Below are 20,381 nucleotides of genomic sequence, written 5' to 3' on the forward strand. Positions count from 1 at the left end.
AGAAACGCATTTAAGCAGAGTGGTAGTTTTATATTTTAACAATATTGATTCATAAATGTCTCTGAATTATGGTGTGTGTGGGCAGCATCACTCTATGCTGTCATCTTTGTGATGTTTTTGAGCCATCGTTGATAAATGAGAGAAAAGCTAATTAAACAACCTTTATGTAAATGTATTCATGAACATCTGAACTTAGGTTGCATCATTCCAGGGCTCATAAATAAATTTCCTTCTCATATATTTTTATAAGCCAATTTGCCTACAGAAAAGGAAAGGCGGATGGGGGCGTCAGGTGGTGGTTGAGAAGAAAAGAAAGCTAGAGTAAAACACTTGCTAGCTGTTGAGAGTTTAGAAGGAGGGAATTGAATATGTGCTGCAAATTGATGTTTAATTAAGGAGCTTGTTCACATCATTAGTCTGTCTGTCAGCTGTGTTGCCATCAATCACTGCATGTAGAAAATCTGCCCAGCACACTGGTCTATGAAGGCATCCAACAAAGCATTTAGCCAGTTGGCATTCTTGCATTAGTCTCACCTCGATGATTTCATGTATTGCTTTATGTTTGTATTAGACAAGGAACTCGCTTCACTAGCAAGGCAGTGAAACATGCATTTCAGAGGTTTTGCTGTTCCCAATTTTTTTTATTTTATTTCATATCATGAAAATAGTAGGATAAAAGATACAGCCCCCCCCCCCCCCCCCCCCCCCCCCCATGTTGTAATCTTAATCCTTCTTGTGTAGAGAAGGATTTTAATTTTAAAGTAAGTAGGTATGTTAATATTTATTGCAATTTTGAATATTATGGATAATCACACATGTAATCGTGAAGAAGTCCCACAAAGCAGACTTGAAAAATGGCCGTCGATACAGCCAGTAGCTCCTTAGCTGTCAGGAAGAAAGTCAGTCAAAACATCGGCAGTCATTTCACAATGTGAATAGTTATATTACTTTTGTATAACTAAACAGTATAATATAATAGTGCGATATAAAGTTATTTCATAATTGCCTTTTAAAGACTCCAATCACTCAGGGCTAGCAACTGCTTAGCAAGTTATATTGCTTGGCAGGTCAGCAAGTGGTTGTTGGGGATTGCTCGCTGTCTGTGAAATTGATTGCTAATGCCCCAGTCACAGAGACCAAGAGATTAGTCGGTCAGCAACACTCCGGGCAACCATATGTAGATCACTATAAAAAATGTCTGTTCCCCAAATGGTTAGCTAGTGGTTGGTAGATGAAAAATGGTTACAAAGAGATATACACTGCTGCACCCATAGCTTGCATGGAAGGCACCAACTTGTCTGCAGATCCTTGCTGAGCAGTAGTGAAACTGTGAAACACGCGGTGCACACTATAGCGCTGAAATGAAAACATTTTGAAGGGTGCAACGATCTCTATTTCCCGTGTTTGTCCCACTTTTCACAGGTTCACTGTAGCTCAACAAAGTTGATGAGTGTTGACGTTCTATGCTAAGTACTGACAACCACCACAACCTGCTAGTAACCAAAGAAATTATAAGTAGGTTTTTGGTGAAGCACACTCTAATACACATTTTTCCATAGTGACCAGCAGTGTTGGGGAGTAATGGAATACATGTACCGCCGTTACGTATTTAAAATACAAAATATGAGTAACTGTATTCCGTTACAGTTACCGTTTAATAAGGTGGTATTTAGAATACAGTTACTTTGTTGAAATAAATGGATTACACGGCGGTATTTTCCTGTTTCATATTGTCGCGGGTCAGGACTGTTTGGGTTTTGTTTGACAGCTACGTTCTGTTGTTCCCAATGACTGCTTTCTACAGTCATTGGTTGTTCCAGGCGGCAGCGTTACGGTTGCCATGGTTACAGGGCGACGCACTCTCTCTGCGACTGTGTGTTTCCTGGGTGAGAGAGCGCCTTTTTGTTGTTGTTGTTGTTGTTGTGCTAAGCTATGCCGAGCAGTTTGGTTAGCGGTGGTGTGTTTCTGTTGGAAAATAAACGGCTGTGCTCCCTGGCAATTCAGGGAAGCAAGACCAAACGACACCTCTGTCTCCTCCTTGTCTGTCCATTTTTGGTAATTCCAAAACTCCGGTGGAAACCCAAACAAAACACGCATTAAGAGGCCCTAATGCCCGTGTCTCAATCTCGCGTCTCATAATGAGGAAATCTTTTTTTAAAAATGATTTAATATAAAGGCAATAGGCAGAGTGTTACAGACATAGCGCTAAAGAATGTAGCCTCATTGGTAGTGTAGTCCGTGCTGCAGGGAGAATGGTCATACCCATTGTGTGTCTGTGAGCGAGGGAGGGAGAAAAAGGAAAAGTACGAGTTGTCATCGAGCAGAAATGGGAGCTGGAAGCATGTAAATATAATAATAACCACTGCAGCCAAAAAGAGTGCCTGACGAGCCCAGTTGTAAGTACGCTATCAAGACTTGACTGTACACTGTGTTCGTGTTTTCCTCCGAAACAGTAAATTCTGGAGCAGCCTTTCAACGCCTCTCTCTGTCTCTCGCTAGCAAAGTTGACCCACACAACAAAAAGTAAAGCTATTTTTCAGCTACGAGCCCGACACGAACCGGACGTATTAGCCAGAGGTCCCCCTACTACGCTTCGGAGCCGCGGACCTTCAGTAATAGTAATAAATCACACAGCAATGGTACATTCATGTAGCTGTAAAAAGCATGATAATATATTAAGTAATCCAAAGTATTCAGAATACGTTACTCTCATTGAGTAACGTAACGGAATACGTTACAGAATACATTTTGGGGCATGTATTCTGTAATCTGTAGTGGAATACATTCATTCATACAAAAGTAACCTTCCCAACACTGGTGACCAGAGGTTTCAGCCGATCTCTCGGCCTGTTATTATGTTAAAATCTGTCGCAGAAGAGATGCTAAAGTCCTTCAAATCACTATCATCCCCGACCATGCTGCAAAAAAGGTGTTTTCATTTGTAAGCTTCTTACTTTGACTCCTAAGGAAATACATATATATCTTGTCTTTTGACTTGCACTACTAATAAGAGAATTCAAAGTATCACCACCTCTGCATTGATTTTGAAGTGCCGAGTTTAAGATTTGTTTGGAGAGGTCTGTTTATAATGCAGTATCAATTTAAAAGAAAACAAAAATGATGAAATATATCACCACAACTTAATCTTCAAAGGCCCCTTTAAAGTGCAGGGTCTTGACTATTAAAACTCCTTTTCTTTTGTAGTTTAGAGACTTTAAAGCCTACATTTTTATGCTAGCATTCAGTTTGTAATAGCAGGTGTCAGGATCGACAAATAGCAGATCATCTCAATTTCAAACAAAACTTTCATCATAAAATTGGTTTTTGAACATGTTTTTTTGCCGTGACATGCCTGTAGCTTTTATTAAACAGAACCAAGATGAGTAATGAATTTGTACAGATCTAGAATCAGATCACAGCAGTCGGCCCGAGTGCCTATGTAACAAGAACAAATAATCAACCACGAAATATGAAAATGACTTGGAGGCAGATATGGAGATTGCTTGCTCATGCATTTTTGTTTTTTCTTTTCGGATTGCAGATCTTGGATGAGACACGAAAGTTACTTTTTATCTGTCCTTTTGCCTCCCAGAGTTTTCAGTGCAAATCCTCGTTTACCAAGGCGCCAACCAACTAAGTTGCCTGTGGTCTCTGATGTCATTAACAGTGAACAGAAAGGCTGAATTGCATTTAGCAGCTGCTGGCTACAAAATGGAATAAAGTGTGCAAATTCACTTCAGCAAGCAAACATTTTGTCCAGTCATCACTTTCTCTGCCTCCACTTCACCTTTATTGTTGTCTCCTGTTTTCCACACTGATACAAAAACAAGACTGCACTACATTAAATATTGAATATCGTAATTGGGTCTTAAAGCCTCAGCTAAATCTCTAGTTCTGATTTTGCACCTGCTCACATAACGTGCAGAGACTAAATGGGTGGATTTCATACATATCACACACTGTTACTGGCTGCAGACAATGGGCAGACACATCCAATAAAAGCTGTATTGTATTGTACTTTGCACACACTCAGACGCACACACACACACACACCCGTTGCTCCGGTTTCAACACCTGACGCAATCCCAGGAAACAGACACGGTAGTGTTTTCCCAGTTAGCACTACTCATAACAGCAACAGTCATTTAACTGTCTCAAGGCACGATTGCATTTTCTTGCGATATACTGATTAATGATGCATCGTGTCATTTCACATCTCATAAGAACAGCAGAGAGAAATTCTCATTATTACATGGCATGTTGATCTATGGCTCAAAGTACAATACTTTCATTACTTGGTTGTGCTTTTTTTTTTCTCTGAATGAGAATTTGCACAAATGCTGAATGCCAACAACTGCATGCGTACTTGTAGCGATGCATTAAAAGGAGATGTTTTAATGTTCAGAAAGACATAAAACACAAGTTACATGCAATGAGGCACAAATCTGGAGAGAAGAAAAGACAGCATTTAGCAGTCTTGTATTTCATTTTTTATTTTTTTTAAAGGCCAAAGCGTCTAAAAAACATGCCGCTATTTTTATCTAAATTGTGAAACCACTTGAAAAGACTCTTTGCCCTTTTCAGGTGTCTTTCTTCTTTCTTGTGAATGGTCACTGACCACAGTTTGTTTTCTAAGAGCTGCACAACTGTTGCTAAAAAGATGTACTTTCAGTGCACCACTGCCAGACGTGTTATTTAAAGGTATGTTGCTGTGAAAGGGCTTACTAATTAATGTCTTGTTTAGCTTTGTTTGTAGACTATTAGCATAATTAGATCTGTAATTATGGTGGAACGTTAGACAGCTCAAGGTACTTTTGTTGACTTGGGAGGCTGTCTAGGTATATTTCAAAATGCACTCTTCTTAGAAACACAGGTTTCTTAACTGTATCTCACAGCTGACCAGTTCTAAAGGCGCTTGACTCTATTCTTTCTTTTTTGCATTCCTGTGCATGTATACACGTTGCTGTTTATGTGCTTGCCAACCATCTTAATGAGTGATTCAGCTTTTCACTACACCAATGAGATTAATGGAATGAATAAAACATGGCATTTCTGTCTGTCTTTCCTTTGCTTAAAGTCATCTTGATGCACTATGGCTGAACATATTCACCTTTCTGCACTCCTTGCTGGCTGAGGAAATGTTAGGAATAGTAAATAAACCTAAAAAAATTGAATATGTGCAGTATGGGGAGTGAATATTCAAAAAACAACAACAACAACAACAACAACAAAACCCCGCCCCGATAAGTGCTTACTTACACTATATGGACTCCATTATATGAACTGCTGATTGACTGTAGAGTTCCAGACTTCTCCTGGCATTAACATCAGCACACAAACTATGCACCACACACTTCTCATAGCATGGGCTTCCATGCCTGAGCAGCTTCTCTAGGTGTTGTGTGTAGCTGGGCCATACACTGTATGTCAGCCTGTAATTTAAATGATATACTTTTTTTGTACTTTTTACCTGGTGGATATAAGTGGATAAAATACAATCGGGTTTTAACTTACAGTGTTTCTATTTAATGTTGAATCAATTTTCACTCTGTTCTGTTCTAATTTCCTTGAATTTGGTTACAAGAACAATAAATGGACTCCCATCACATCACTTAGCCACACAGATACATTTGTTTCACCTTGGTGCACTTTTCTTTTTGGGTTTTGTTTTCACAGACATCACAGTCAGTTGAATGTGGTGTACCTCACCCTGCTGCACACATCAGGATTCAAGTGAGCTTACGAGAATCAGTCACATTACAGAGGCTGTTACCAGAGTAACCTCAGGGCAAGACAAGACTTTAAAAGCTCTAAGAAACTTTTGGGTTTTAGTAGTATAGTTTGATGCATACTAGCCTGACACCAATCAAATGTGATTTGTAAATATTCTTTTAGCAAACAAAATGAAAGGGAAATCAGCAAAAGAAATTGGGAAATAGGAAATAGGTGCAATGATTTATTGAAACATGTTCAAACATGCATGCAATTCTAACAAGCTTGAAAGTTGAGATTTGGTATGACTACGTTTATTTGTTAACACAGCTTGAACTCAGTAAGTCAGCTTTCTTGTCATTTCTTTAGTCTTCAGAAATAATTCACCAGGATTCCTGAAGGACATTCAAAGTCCTAAGGACATTCTCCAGGTGTTGGCTCCTTTTTGTTCCGTTCCGTCAAGATAATCCCACATTGCTTTAATAATGTTGATGTCCAGACTCTAGGGAGGCCAATCCATGACTGGCAATGTTCAATTGTGTGTTTTTCTGTGTACGTGTCCATGACTGGCAGTGTGTTTAAGATCAAGATGATATTGCATGGTGGATCAAAACCTGATGGTACTAGGTACTTGGCTTCTTGACAGCCACCCTTTGACTGAAACCATTCCTGATGAAGCTTCAGTAAACAGCAGATGGATCTGAGGGCCAGATGCATCTCTCAGGTCCTGTGCCAGATTGTTACTGGATCTTTCAGATACTCTTGATCGCTGTAGATACTTTTTGCAACAGGCTGTGCCTAAGTATACGATTTAAACTGGTTCGTCATTCATTGCCTGATGTGTAGACACAACGCTGGTTCATCTTTTAAGTTTGGGATTCTTTTTGTCCTCATAGAACATTGTTAAGTGGTTCAGGAAACAAAAAACATATATTCCTCTAACAATGGTAAAATACAAGGACTGGACTAAACAAACAGCTAATGTCCAAAGAAAAGTGTTGAAAGGCAGACAGAAAGCCTGGAGAAACATTGTTCACTTCAAAATTACAAGAACGTCTGACTCTTTAGAAGCAAAATATAAAGAAATGAGGGGTGACTCAGGACTATTGCACAGGACTGTAGCTCTGGCTGTGAGATTCAAAAACTGGGCTTGTGGCCAGAATTTGAGATGCTAATGAGAAAAGCTCTCTTCTCTTTCAGTGACTACTGAGCTGTGAATGTGTGTATTTATGAATGTTGAGCAGGTTGTTGGCCAAAAGGTGAATGCTTTTGTGGATAAATAAAGGTTATGTGATTTGTGCAGCTGCTTTTCTAATGAAATGTCAAATTAAGGGCAGTAATACACATAACAGCATATCTGCCAGCTCTGAGCAACAAGTTGTTTTTTTTTTCCTTTTTTCCCCATACTTTTTAGGAAATAACTCAGTGGGTTTTTACCCCCAGTTTCAGTCTGACACCTCAGGCAGGTAGTTGTCCACATGTGCATTTTTTTCAAGCCGGACGGATCATCATCGTATGTACACACAAAATCAATATTGCCGAAAGCACCCTCCTCCACCCAGCAGTGTACAGGTCATGAAATAAATACCCACAGGTTTGAATAGTTGCCTCAGCATGAGGGAGAGTGTCCAAACAGGTAACAGAAAACAGGGTGCTGCAGAAACACCCCCCCCCCCCCCCCCCCCCCCAAAAAAAAAAATGTATTGTGTTAGCCCTCTTTGCAGGATCAAAAAAGAACAGATTTTCGTTACAGTTGAAAGATAGAGACTTGTACTTTCTGCGTACTTTGTTCTCTGTCTTTTTCCTCTCTCCACACATATGCACACATTACAGTGCTCCTGTTTACTATCAAAGTTCAACTCTTAGGCCAGCATTGTGATCAGCTGTATGGCTGGACCACAGTGGCCCGGAGAAAATGCTAACTAATTTCCTGCTGGGGTTCTTACCCATCACCACAGGCACCAACAAACACACGAATAAGGACATGCATACAAAGCACCCTACAGCCTTCCATAACTGTGGATTGGATTTTATTCAGGGGACCCCATTAATTCCTTATGGATGCTCATATTGATTCTGGGTGCCTCTGGTCTTGTTAATTCAGCTCAGCCCAGATGGGTTTTGATTCAGTTTGTGTTGCCTGAAGGTGACTGCTGCTTTTAAAGAAAAAAAGAAAAGGAAAAAAAGAGTGAACATAGCCAAGATAGATGCAGTAGATTTAGTAACCAAACGGAGGGGTAGGACAGAAAGAGAGAATATGAGAGAATGTGGTCGAAGCGAGAGATAAGGATAGAGAAACAAGAACAAAGAATATATCACATAAAGTCAGATATCGTGTGAGAAAGGAAGATAATGAACGTAGGATGTTATGTGGTTCCACTCTTTGAACTTTTTGATGAAAACAGAGAAAATGAATGTTACACTCAATTACTGATTTTCATCTTAATGCATCAAGGAGGTTTTCACTCTCTTCTTTTTTCATTAGCTCATTATGCTAATGAGTCATTACATAAAATCCGCTCAAAGAAAATGCAGTTGGGAGACCATTTGCATGCTTTTGAGCATTGGCACATATTTATGTCAGGGCAGGGATTGTATGCATGCATGTATTTTGTACATGCATGCAAGCATAAAGACCAGATGTAAGTATTCAAATATTCATCAGCAGCTTATGAACCTAAACATTAATCTGCAGTAACTAATAAGGCTGCAGCAGTAAGATAAGCTCAGAAAGCAGAGCTAAATGGTAGTATACACTGAAGACTAATAACTGTATGTGAAGCCAAAAGTAGAGACTTATAAGTAAATTAAACATGTCAAGGCTCAACACATGGTTGTGTGACTAGTCGGAAAGAGGATAAAGTCTATTTTGTCCCCACCAGACACTTTCTTGCCTTTCCTGTATACACAGAAATGCCATTATCAGTGGTTCAGAAGATGTAAAGAAGGAACATGTTGTTCTTTCTTTGCTACCAGGGCGAGAATGGACTGAGAGGAGTTATTTGTCATTGTCATGCTGAGTGCCCCGTTGTCTGTCTACTGGTCAACCTGTCTTGCACAAAGATTTCATCTCTCATTTGGTCTCTCTTCATTCCTTTAAAGTTTCTCTTCATCTAAACTCTCTTTTTCGTTTTATTTCTTACCTGTTGTCTTTCTTTCATCTCTTTCTTCAGTCCTTCTGGAGCCAACCGCTGCCAACTTTCCTCTACGTGCTTTGGTGCCATTATTGTAGATCTTGTTTCACCTGCATTATACATTTCTATTTTTCTGTCACCACTTGACTATTGGCTTTTTTATGGTGTACATGGAATATAATAGGACATAAATGGGCTATACAGAAGACAAAGCACAAACAGAAGCAAAAGCTGTGACAAATGGTGATGGCCTGGCACTGTGAAGACGACAGTAGGCACACGACTGGCTATACAGGTCAGGTGCCAGGCTTCCCTATTAGAACAGACTCAAGGCGAGACTGCAGAATGATTATCATAAAGTCATTTAAGGCCATGAATAAGTTTCACATTTACCCAAAGCATCAAATGCCATTCACCACACAACCGTAGCATCTCGTACCTGAAGCATATGATTCCTTTTTTCAGTTCATGTGGGGTGATGGATGATACATGGCCTAAAGAAATCTACTTCTGTATGCTGTAACTTTATATCATTGCACACAAGTTTTTCCCTATAGCTCCCCGCTGATCTGTTATGAGAGGTAGACGCAGGTGGAATGTATGTTGCTATGGATTTCCATACCTTGATTGTTACCTAAAACGAGTCCCCTGGGAGTTAATGTGCTTTATCTTACTTCTAATATTCCTTCTCTCCCTTTTAAGCACATCTTTTCTTCTTCTTGTTCAGGTTTAGAAAAAGTTGGCCGTGACTCCAGTTATGAACAAGAGGGAAAGGTTCAGTTTGTGATGGATGCAGTGTATGCCATGGCCCACGCTCTGCACCGCATGCACCGGGAGCTCTGCTACGGATACCCAGGCCTCTGTCCACGGATGGCCAACAATATCGATGGTAAAGAGCTACTCAACCACATCCGCGCTGTCAACTTCAATGGTAAGTTTTCCACTTGGTTTAAATGTATAGGATCCAATATAATGCTGGGTTTTGTTTTTTTTCAACGATTGTAACCTTTTTCAGGTGCATATGCTTTTAAAAGCATTCTTATCCTAGTAAAAAAAAAATTACATGCTGACCATTCAAACAAAATGCCTTAGATTATGCTAACCTCCAGTAATACTTACTGCAATTTATGTGTGTGTGTGTGTGTGTGTGTGTGTGTGTGTGTGTGTGTGTATATATATATATATATATATATATATATATATATATATATATATATATATATATATATATATATTGCACAAATATGACAAGTACCCTTCGGATATTCAGATACACATTTAAATCACACCACACTATCTTCTTCCCTGTGTTTTAAAGCTTGCATGTATAAATCATTTAAATTAATATCAGATATGAGTGTATTGACAATGAAATTAGAATATATAAAGAGAGATATAGGAGATTATGAACTCAGATCACCACCTTGCAAACATTTCAGCCTCTTTAAAATCATGAATGATACTCACTTTTATCTTAAGACTTATCCTTTAACATCTGCCTTGTGAAGAACTCAAATTAAATATAAATTAATTCAGAAATGTAAATATATTTATATAAATATAAATACAAATTTAATTTGCATTGTTATTCTTGATATAGGTAAGCATTTGGGACAGAGAAAAAATACATCTCTGAGCAAAGTAAAATCAATCAGCTCTTTTATTACTTCCTTTTTCTTCTAGAGTTTCTGAATTGAATCTAAAAACAGGCTCTCTTTAGTGGAACATGAACTCCTGTCTCCTGGTCAAAGTGCTTGTGGATTTATGTACATTCGTCCGATCTGTTCCACGGCACAGATTTCTTGAGAGTTAAAATCCTTGTTCCTGTCGTTTTAATGCTTACATGGCTCATATTAGATGTTATTGATGTCACTGTTTCGTGGAATGACCTTTTCCTTTTCTAACTCTTGGGTGGGGGGGTACCTTTTAAGTCAGTAAAAGGTTTAAACCACTTATGTCAAAATACATATTTCCATATTTTCCAAACATTTTCTGTTTAATTGTCTCCAGTTCCTCCGTGTGTATTGTCTCACTTCCATGCAAATCTTGCCACAGCAATGCTGCACACAAGTGGTTGCTTATCCATAGCTGCCCTAATGTGACATTAGGCTAAAGCCCTGAGGGCTGTATTATGAAGTGGGATTAATTGATTAGTGAGGTATGTTGAACTTAAAGCCAGAGTTTTCAGTGTCACACCGGTGGCTCACTTTGGGCTGTCTTTGTGCCTTGCTGGATCACCATGGTAACTTATGCTGAACACACAACCTGTTTGGGAGCAGGTTATTTTCAGGGCTTCAGTTTAAAATCATTTGGAACCTCTATGCTATCACAAATTCTTACAAAAACCACTGAATGGTTCTCAAGAACGCATACATTCAGCTGGTGTGGCAGAAAATTTATAAATGTTACAAGCACAGATTAGACAACTGACCAGTTATAGTTGTAGGCTGTTTATTAATGACAATATAAAATCATTCCAATTAATTTCACTTTGATCTAGTGAAAAGCTAACACAATTTCCACATTTCGTTCATGATGCTGTCAGAACTGAACAGACCCGTCATGTGGTGGTTAAAGCGGTAAAGATTAGGACCCAAAATGCAGACTTGCAGGTGGAACTACAATCAGCACAGTTTTATTGCTGGATTATGAAATTAAAAATAAATAATAAATAAATAAAAACAAACTGGAAGGAACTAGAAAACTAAACTAACAGCAACCTGGGGAACACAGCTGGACACAATCTAACAGATGAGACGGGACAAAACTAAATATAATGCATACAGGACAGGAGACTGTCAAAGTAAAACAGGAAGTACAAGAAATACACACATTGAGATGCAGACTGACTATATACAGGAAACAGAGGGAGGAGAGAGTGAGGGCAAAAGAGCAAGGGATGAGAGGAGACATGACTGAGAGAACAGGCAACTAAACTTGGAGACTGATGGGCAAACAAACATGAAGACAAGACTTACTTAACTGGGAGACACTGAGGTAAGGAAACAGAGAAGAGACAAAGACATGAACGGGACCAATTGGCAACCAAGACACCCCAAATTAGAATTATACGGAGAAACACACGGATGAGGGAGAACGCGACACAGAACTGAGGGAGACGCGCACATAAATACACAGAGGGTTAACGAGGGAAGTGGGAGCACACGGGGAACACAGCTGACACAGATAATCGTAACGAGACAGGGCAGGAGTGAACACAACATGACGCATACTGACGAGAGACTGTCAAAGTAAAACAGGAAGTACACAGAGGTTCAGACAGGAGGAGAGAGAGAGAGAGAGCACAGACAAAACGGGCTGGGGAAAACATTGAATGAAACCCAAGGAGGGGAGACGAGGGCTCACAGATACACAGAGGGGCACACAGGGCATAAAAGTCACAAGGGGAAGTCAAGGAACAACTTAACAGAACATCCTAGAAACCAGAATAAAACACAAAACACACGAAAACTAAGAATACTGGGCCAACATGGCCCAGGATCATGACAGCATCATGATTTTATTTGTTATATAAGTTTTTTTTTTTTTTTTTAAATAACCTGTTCCTTTGACAATATCTCTGATTGGAGTAGGCAATGCTCAATTGACCCATTTTGTGTGGAAGAAAGAGAGTTAAATGATGCATGAAATGTCCACTTTTATGCTTATTTCCAGAAGCAGGAGACCTGAATTAGCAAAGCTTCTGCTGCAGTTTTAGACTTTGTCAAGCCAGAAAATGCAAAGAAGGCCTGGCTATCCTGAGTTTACGTTGTAGAAATACCCTTCTGATGTGTGGCACCGGTGTAACCCTTAAATTTTAGTTAAAATGAACTTAGTCTAGGGCTGTAGCCCAGTGTAACACTAAGCTTATCAGCAAATTTGTAAACTTTCTGATAGACCACATCATTTACATCAGGTATCTACGAGATTCGTTTACCATGTAAGGTAGATTATTGTATTATTGATACGTTATAGCTAGTCAACATCAGGTTTTGAATAGTGTGTTAATCCTTTTGTGTAAACATTTGGACAGTATCACATTTTTAATAAATTGTAGACACATTACAGTATTTTTTACCCAACTTGACTCAACAAATTCATATTTTAACAATGCTAAACGAAACGTCTAATTTGTCCTTATCAAAGAACATGTCACATTACCTCTCACACCTAACATTAGATTCAGTTTGTGTTTTCTCAAAACATGTAATCTTTTTACATTTTGCTTTTTTGCGAATAGCCTTGTATCACTTTGTACTGCTCAGTAATTTCCCCTCTCTCTTTCTCTTTGCATGACTTCCTCAAGTGTTGACAAATTTTAAGTGGATAAAAAAAAACCAAAAACACATTTGCTCATTTCAAAGTAGCATCAGACACCTCATTTGAATATTCTACTATTAATCTCCATTCCTCTCCCTGATGCGCCTGTACCTGCTTCTCTGTCAGCCTTTTCATTTCCTGTGTTCCTTCGTCCAGCATTGTGTGGAATACATAATGTCTGTGAAAGCAAGAGGCAGAGTGAGACTGGTTGCATTGTGAGGTTTACAAGAATGCTTTTCTGATTTAGAGGAACGATTAAAATTGCTTGAATATGTCTGTATAGGAATGTGCCCAAAATATGTATCAGTGTTTGATGCTTCCTGCTCTGTCGGTGTCTGCCCTTGCTAAAAGTGTCAGAAATAAATTCACAGGCAGGCAATGATTGCTGTTTCATACAGCAGCGGCAGATTTGCGCTCAAGTGAGTTTCTCAGTTATTGTTGGCCTGGAGGGTAGAGAAATCCTCCCATAACTACAAGGTCGCAAACTTTATCCCCAGATGAATCACCGAATCCTTCTCGCTTAGTAAAAGTTGGCCCAGACAGAATGAGCTGTAAGTGATCCTGACCAGACATTGAGACGGAATAAAATTTTTTTAGATAAGATGGAGCTGAAATGATATGGGAATACAAGCTTGTATTAGAGCTATTAAATTCTTTCATTAGCCTCTGACACTTTGTAGATGGCACTACAGAAAGTTATGGGTAACAGTGGCAATTACAATAAATTATAATGCAATTAATTTACAGCTGTGTTATCCTTTTAAGGTCACATGCTGCATCCATAAAAGTGAGAACGCTACAAATGTATAATTTACTGATGAAATAGGGGAATACTTAAACTAAAAACAGACTTTAAATAACTAATAATTTACTCCAGACACACCTCTACCCTCCAGTATTTTGAAAAGGAAGAAAAAAAAAGAAAATTTGAAGGAGTAATATAGAAAGAGTGCACTTGAATGCTTGAATTGAGGCATGACATGATTACAGAAAATAAAAAAATTAATAGGTGGAATCAATCAATTTGCCAGTGTCTGGGTTATGCGAAGATGGGAATTAAACACCTACACGCTTACCAGCCACATCATTTGATTCATCTGTTTAACTGTCTGGTTAGTGCAAATATCTAAGCAGCCAATCAAATGGCAGCAACTGAATGCATTTCGGCATGTAGACACAGTTAAGATGACCTGCTGATGTTGAAAAACAGCATTAAAATGGTGAAGAACGGTGATTTAAGGGACTTTGAATGTAGCTTGGTTGTCTGAGTATTGGAGAATAGGTATGCAACAATAACTCAAATAACCATTAGTTACAGTTAAGGTATGCAGAAGAGCATCTCTGAACACACAACACATCGAACCTTGAAGCAGATGTGCTACAGCAACAGAAGACCACACTGTGTCCTGTTCTTCCAAATAAATCAGGAAACTGAGTCCAGATTTCACATGGGCTCATCAAGACTGAAAAATGTTGACTGATCTGGTGAGTCTCGACTTTCTGCTGTGACGTATGAATGATAGGGTCAGAATTTTGTGTAAACAAGATGAAAGCAGGGTTCCATCCTGGCTTATCAGAGCCACTGATACCATCCTTGGTATCAGTGGTTCAGGCTGCTAGTGGTGGTGTAATGGACCGCCATCCCCGGAAAAAAGAAAGTTGATCACTTTTTCTGTCAGTCTGTTTTCCCACTGTAAGTACTTGAGTTTGATTTTTAAAAAACTAATGAGTTTCATTTGCTGGGTGGTTGTTTGTAGTAAGTGGATCTGCTGGGGTTGTTCACATCTGGTCAGATGCCTTGAAGAAATGAAGCTTCTTCTGGCTACTTTTTTGTGTGTGTGTATTTTTATGAGTGTGTCTGGATACATTTGTGTTTTCTGATTAAAAACAGTTTCATTATTAGTGTGGTTAGGGTCACCATTACACTGATAACCCTTAAGGAGAAATGTGGGAAAAACTGAAGGCCTGCGTGTGTCTTGCCTGTGTTAATTGCACATCATGGGCATGGAGGAGAATAAGCTAGAGGTGATGATGGAGCATGGATTTTCTTTCTTGTTGCTCCTTATGGATCCATATCCATTTGCCTTTTGAGCAGCTACATGACAAAATGAGAGAGAGAATGGGCTGCTTTCTGACCAACTGAAAACCAGTTTGGTTGTTGCTGTTGCTGTAGAACCACAGAATCAATGTAGAAAACCAGTGCACTTCAACTTCAGCAAAAAGCCAACCGTTTAGCAACCTCTTCATTCAATTTGAGTACAGCCTTAACAGAATTTCAGCAGATGTCCATGTTAACACTAAAAATCAAGTTTTTTTTAATGGCCAGAGGACAAACTCTTTTTTTCTCTCATTTGTTCTCATGGGTTCTGTACACATCCACTCATGAAGGTGATGATTCCATTCGCATCAGAGTGGCATGGGCTTTTTTTTAAGGCTTTAATCTAGCTAAAAAGGTGATGAAGAGGACTCTTGTCCTGTTGGATCTACACAGGTATATCTTGAATTCATATCTTTCATACCTTGTGACCTTTCAATGGGTATATGCTATGTTATCAATTTGAAACAAAAACACAGCCATGAAAGCTGAGATGAAAATGAAAGAAGTAAATGGACTGGTACTTACGTAGTGTTTTTCGACTGATTTGAGCACTCAATTCACTTTCTTAATGCAAGTCCCAGTGACCCATTCCTTAAAGTGTTTTTGTTTAATACCAAAGCACTTTTAACTTAATGCTGATAGAATCCCACCCCAATGGATGCATCAGGGCGAACTTGTCGTGTAGTATCTTGCCTAGGATACTTTGACATGCAAGCTAGAGGAACCAAGATCAAGACAGACCTGCTGATTAGTTGATTCCCCGCTCTACCTCCTAAGTTACAGCCATATATACACCTCATTCTATTAAGAATCTCAACTTAAAAAGTTTGTTTTTTATTTTGAAAGGTAATTCATTCCAAAGTTTTATAGGACAGTATTTAAAGTTTTTTTCGCCGTGTTTTGGCCTTTGCAATAGCATATGACAAATCACGTCTACCTGATGTGATTTGTCATGTAATCTGTCTGCCTCACACATGATTGATTATGGCAGCTGGAGTGCCATGTTAACTGAATAATTTGTTATACATGGTTAAACATGGTTGCCTAGTCTAAGCAGTATCTTATACTATCATCACTTGGCATTGTGGCAGAAACAAAAAGCCACAATGTTTTCTTTTATACATTCTTGCAGAGATGACGTATGGTTTATGGTGGCAATTGAATAAAATTATAATAATAATAATAATAATGGATTGCATTTATATAGCGCTTATCGGAACCCCTCAAAGCGCTTTACAATACTACTATTCATTCACTCTCACATTCATTATGTTACTGCATTTGTATTTTGAGAAGAGGTCACCTCAGGATGCAGGAATACAGTAAACAGCAGTATGCTTATTGCTCATCTTTTTTCACCTAGAAAAAAGCCCATAACACTATCCACACAAGTCAAAGTCATCCACTTTCTTACTTTCTCAGTTTCTCATGCCATCAGGATTTCTGAACACCTCAAATTTTTAACATGATATTGCCCAGATGTAGCTCCAAGCCACTTTAACACAGCAAGACTGATTTTTCATGTAGTGATTTGCACATTTGCCTTACAAAGGAAAGAGCCTTGGTTCACTCCCAGGAAGAGGCACAAATCCCTTTGGGGTTGTGTCAGGAAGGCCATGGTGTAACAAATCAAACGCGTGGCACTGTCGTGAACCCTTTTTAACAAGGCTGCAGCCAGAAGTATTACTGAGTTTGATTACATACTATTATATAAAAACAGTGTTTGCTTGACCTTGCCGGAAAATCATTTGCTACTATTTTGCACTATTTGCATTGCAGAGAAAAGCTCATGCAGATAAACAGAGGTAAATGCACACATACAGTACTGTGCAAAAGTTTTAGGCAGGTCAGAAAATGCTGTAAACAAAGAATGCTTTAAAAAATGGAAGTGTTTATCATTTATTTTCATCATCAATTAACAAAATGCAGTGAATGAACAAAAGTGAAATCTAAATCAAATCAATATTTGGTCTGACCACCCTTTGCCTTCAAAACAGCATCAATTCTTCTAGGCACACTTGCACACAGTTTTTGAAGGAACTCGGCTGGTAGATTATTCCAAACATCTTGGAGAACTAACCACAGATCTTCTGTGGATGCAGGCTACCTCACATCCTTCTGTCTCATCATTTAATCTCAGACACACTCGATGATTTTGAGAACAGGGCTCTGTGTGGGGCCATACCATCACTTCCAGTAATTTGTATTTTTCTGAAGATAGTTCTTAGTGACTTTGGCTGTATGTTTGGGGTCATTGTCCTGCTGCAGAATACACTTGGGGCCAAAAAACAATCATTTATATTTCTGAAAGCATTCTTTGTTTACAGCATCCCCCCTCCCACCCACACCCACACCTGCCTAAAACTTTTGCACAGTACTGTATATCACAGATTTTATGCATAATGAAAACTAAGGCAACTTGTACAGTTTTGATCCAAGGCACAAAAATAAAATATTAAACTGAAATAAATTTAGGAACGTCAGGAAAACAAAATGAGTTGGTTTGTTTGATTGTTTCACTTCATGTTGAGAACTTAACTCAGACCAGGTCAAAGTATTAACAGATCCAGATATACATACATTTACTTGCTTTTACTTCTACTGGCTTTGTTACTTGTAAGTACTCCCCCAGAAAAGCATTTCAGATGACGTCCTTTCTAATGCTTCTTTCTCCATCACACTCTCTTTTGTCCCTTCTTTGCTCTTCTGTTTCATTCTTTCCTTTTTAGCATACTTTCATTTGTTTGTGCTTCACTGTTATTGTCCTCTTTTCACCAACTCTATTTTTCTTTCTTTCCCCCCAGCTTTCTGTTTGACTCTCTGTTACTCTTCTGTACTCTGCACTCCTACCACTCGTACACCCTAAAGCCATTAAGTCATCAACTCATGGCACTATAGGCTTTATAAAGTCTTTGTTTGTTCCTAGGATTTGTTATCCACAAATTGTAAGGAAATTGTATTAAGTTTCATCAAAACAAATGTTTATTTTGAAACAAGTACACAATTATATATGTAGTCTGACTCGCTCTGTGTCAAGCATACTGCTTTGTTTGTTTGCTAAGCTGGGAGCAATATACCATGTTTAACCATCAGTATGATTATTATTGCTTCTCTTTCCTTCAGCTCACATTTTACATTTCATCGGCAGATTTTCAGTGAAACTTTACTTATTTCAAAGCACCCACGTTTATGTTCAAACACAGAATTTGATTTGGGAATAAAATGTTATTCTGTTCATGACCATATGTGCTCTCTTTCAGACTGAGTGGTTTAAGGCTAAATGCAATTTGGATATGGCTCACAAACAATATGGGGTGGGTGAGAAAAAGGGATAAGAATTGTGATTCTTACTGAATACATACAAATGAAACACTGCGCTACCAATATATATATCGTTATGTGTATATATATATTCTTATTCTATCTATTTTGTGTCAAAGACCGGTCCAATATAATATTTTTCAAATTACATTTCTTGATAATCTTTAATTTTTCCGATCGTCATCAAACCAGTTTGCTTAACTGTTACTTGTACGGACAATAGCATGACAAAGAGCCAAAATCAAGTGTTTCCTCCTGTAAATCAAGAATTGTTTTCAATAAAAAACTAATTCTCAACACCAAGAACTGAATTAAATTGAACTGAACTGTGAGATTTACAATTATTCCCACCTCTAGTAGGGAAAAGAAGGGCCTATTTTTGTCCTTTACACAAGTTTATATGTGGATGTGTTTTTCATGCAAGGTAACTCTCATTGTGATCTTCACTATGTGTGGTTATATTCCATGCAGAGAGACAAGATGGACTTTCACAACTGAACTGGCTTGCACTAATTAGAGGGGCTTGACTTTCATATGAAGAACTCTATACCTGGCTGAACAGCCTTGAGGAGAAAGAGAGAAGGATAAAAAAGGGAAGGTTTTGGTTAATGACATTACAAAAGGAACTGGCTTGGGGGATGAAGGCCACCTGTTATGAGAGAAAGAGTACTTGTATTATTCTGGAGAACTAGCTTCCCTATACATGATGAACTTGAACAGTCGCAAATGATCTTGGAATAAGAAAGAGGGAGCAAAGGAGTCAGAAGAGCTTATCCCAGTAGAAAGTCTATTAGGGCTATATGACCTTGAAGGGATATAGGAGAAAGAAGATATGGAAAACAGACAAGAGTAGAGGTTGAAGAGAAAGTGAATCAGAGAGATGAATGGGGTAAAAAAAGATGGAGAGCTTGCTGAAAAGCAGAAAAGGCAAAGAGAGTGCAAAAGACAATGAGAAAAGGGCAGTGCTTTAGGGCGGATAAGACAGATAAAAGAAAGATGAACTTTGCTTGGTCAATAACAGCTTTGGGTAGAAGAAAACAGCGAAATAAGAGTCATCTTCAGTCTATCCATGGGGCAAGGAAGAAAAATGGATGGAAATCCAGGGCATAGTAAAAGTAAAAAAAATACCCCAAAAACAAACTTTTTTTTTTCTTTTTACTTTAGGGGCTGCGTAAAATGACCTTCAAGATGAGCTGACAGTGATATATCAAATTTATGTTCAGCTCGTAGACTTGGATAGAAAAGAAACTGTAAAAGACAAAGAGAAGCATGAATTTAAAGTTAAACTGAATATGACATTAGAAATGACAAGAGAACAAAAAGAGAGAAACATGGAACATGCTAAACATATAATGGCAAATATGCCAAATTTTCTTTGGTTAGGGCAACCATAAGAAGGGAAGAATGCATAGGGAACTGTCCTGGTTTATTATTCAAACTTCAAGTAAGTGGAAGGGGAGAATAATAAGAAAAAGGTAATGCCCTTTCAATCCCCATAAAATCAGTGATATATTTAACAACAACCTTTTTATCCGCATCTACCTGATGTTGATTCTTTATTGTCAGTTTAATACCTCAACAGCTGTTTTTCAGGTATTCTTAAACCCTTTCCCCATCTTTTAGGTCTGTTTATTCCTAAATTTTTAATGGAGACAAAATCTTTTGGATGTAGTACAATATTGAGTGAGAACACTATAACCAGCAGCTGTGAACGGCTGCAATATAATCCCAGGAGGAAACTGTCCATAGCAAATTTAAAGTGCTTGTTTTTTTCCACTGACAAGCTCAGATTTGTA

At 38.5% G+C, this 20,381-nt stretch overlaps 1 protein-coding gene across 1 annotated transcript in view; it reads left to right on the plus strand.

Annotated features, from left to right (window-relative positions):
- Positions 1 to 20,381, plus strand: part of grm8a (glutamate receptor, metabotropic 8a) — a 305,450-nt gene that overhangs the window by 236,677 nt on the left and 48,392 nt on the right. The window contains exon 7 of the mRNA XM_080886003.1: positions 9,574 to 9,777. Coding sequence (XP_080742129.1) covers positions 9,574 to 9,777 — 204 coding nt within the window. The remainder of the gene's footprint in view (positions 1 to 9,573; positions 9,778 to 20,381) is intronic.

This window comes from Rhamphochromis sp. 'chilingali' (assembly GCF_963969265.1).
Source record: "Rhamphochromis sp. 'chilingali' genome assembly, chromosome: 7".
Taxonomy (NCBI): domain Eukaryota; kingdom Metazoa; phylum Chordata; class Actinopteri; order Cichliformes; family Cichlidae; genus Rhamphochromis; species Rhamphochromis sp. 'chilingali'.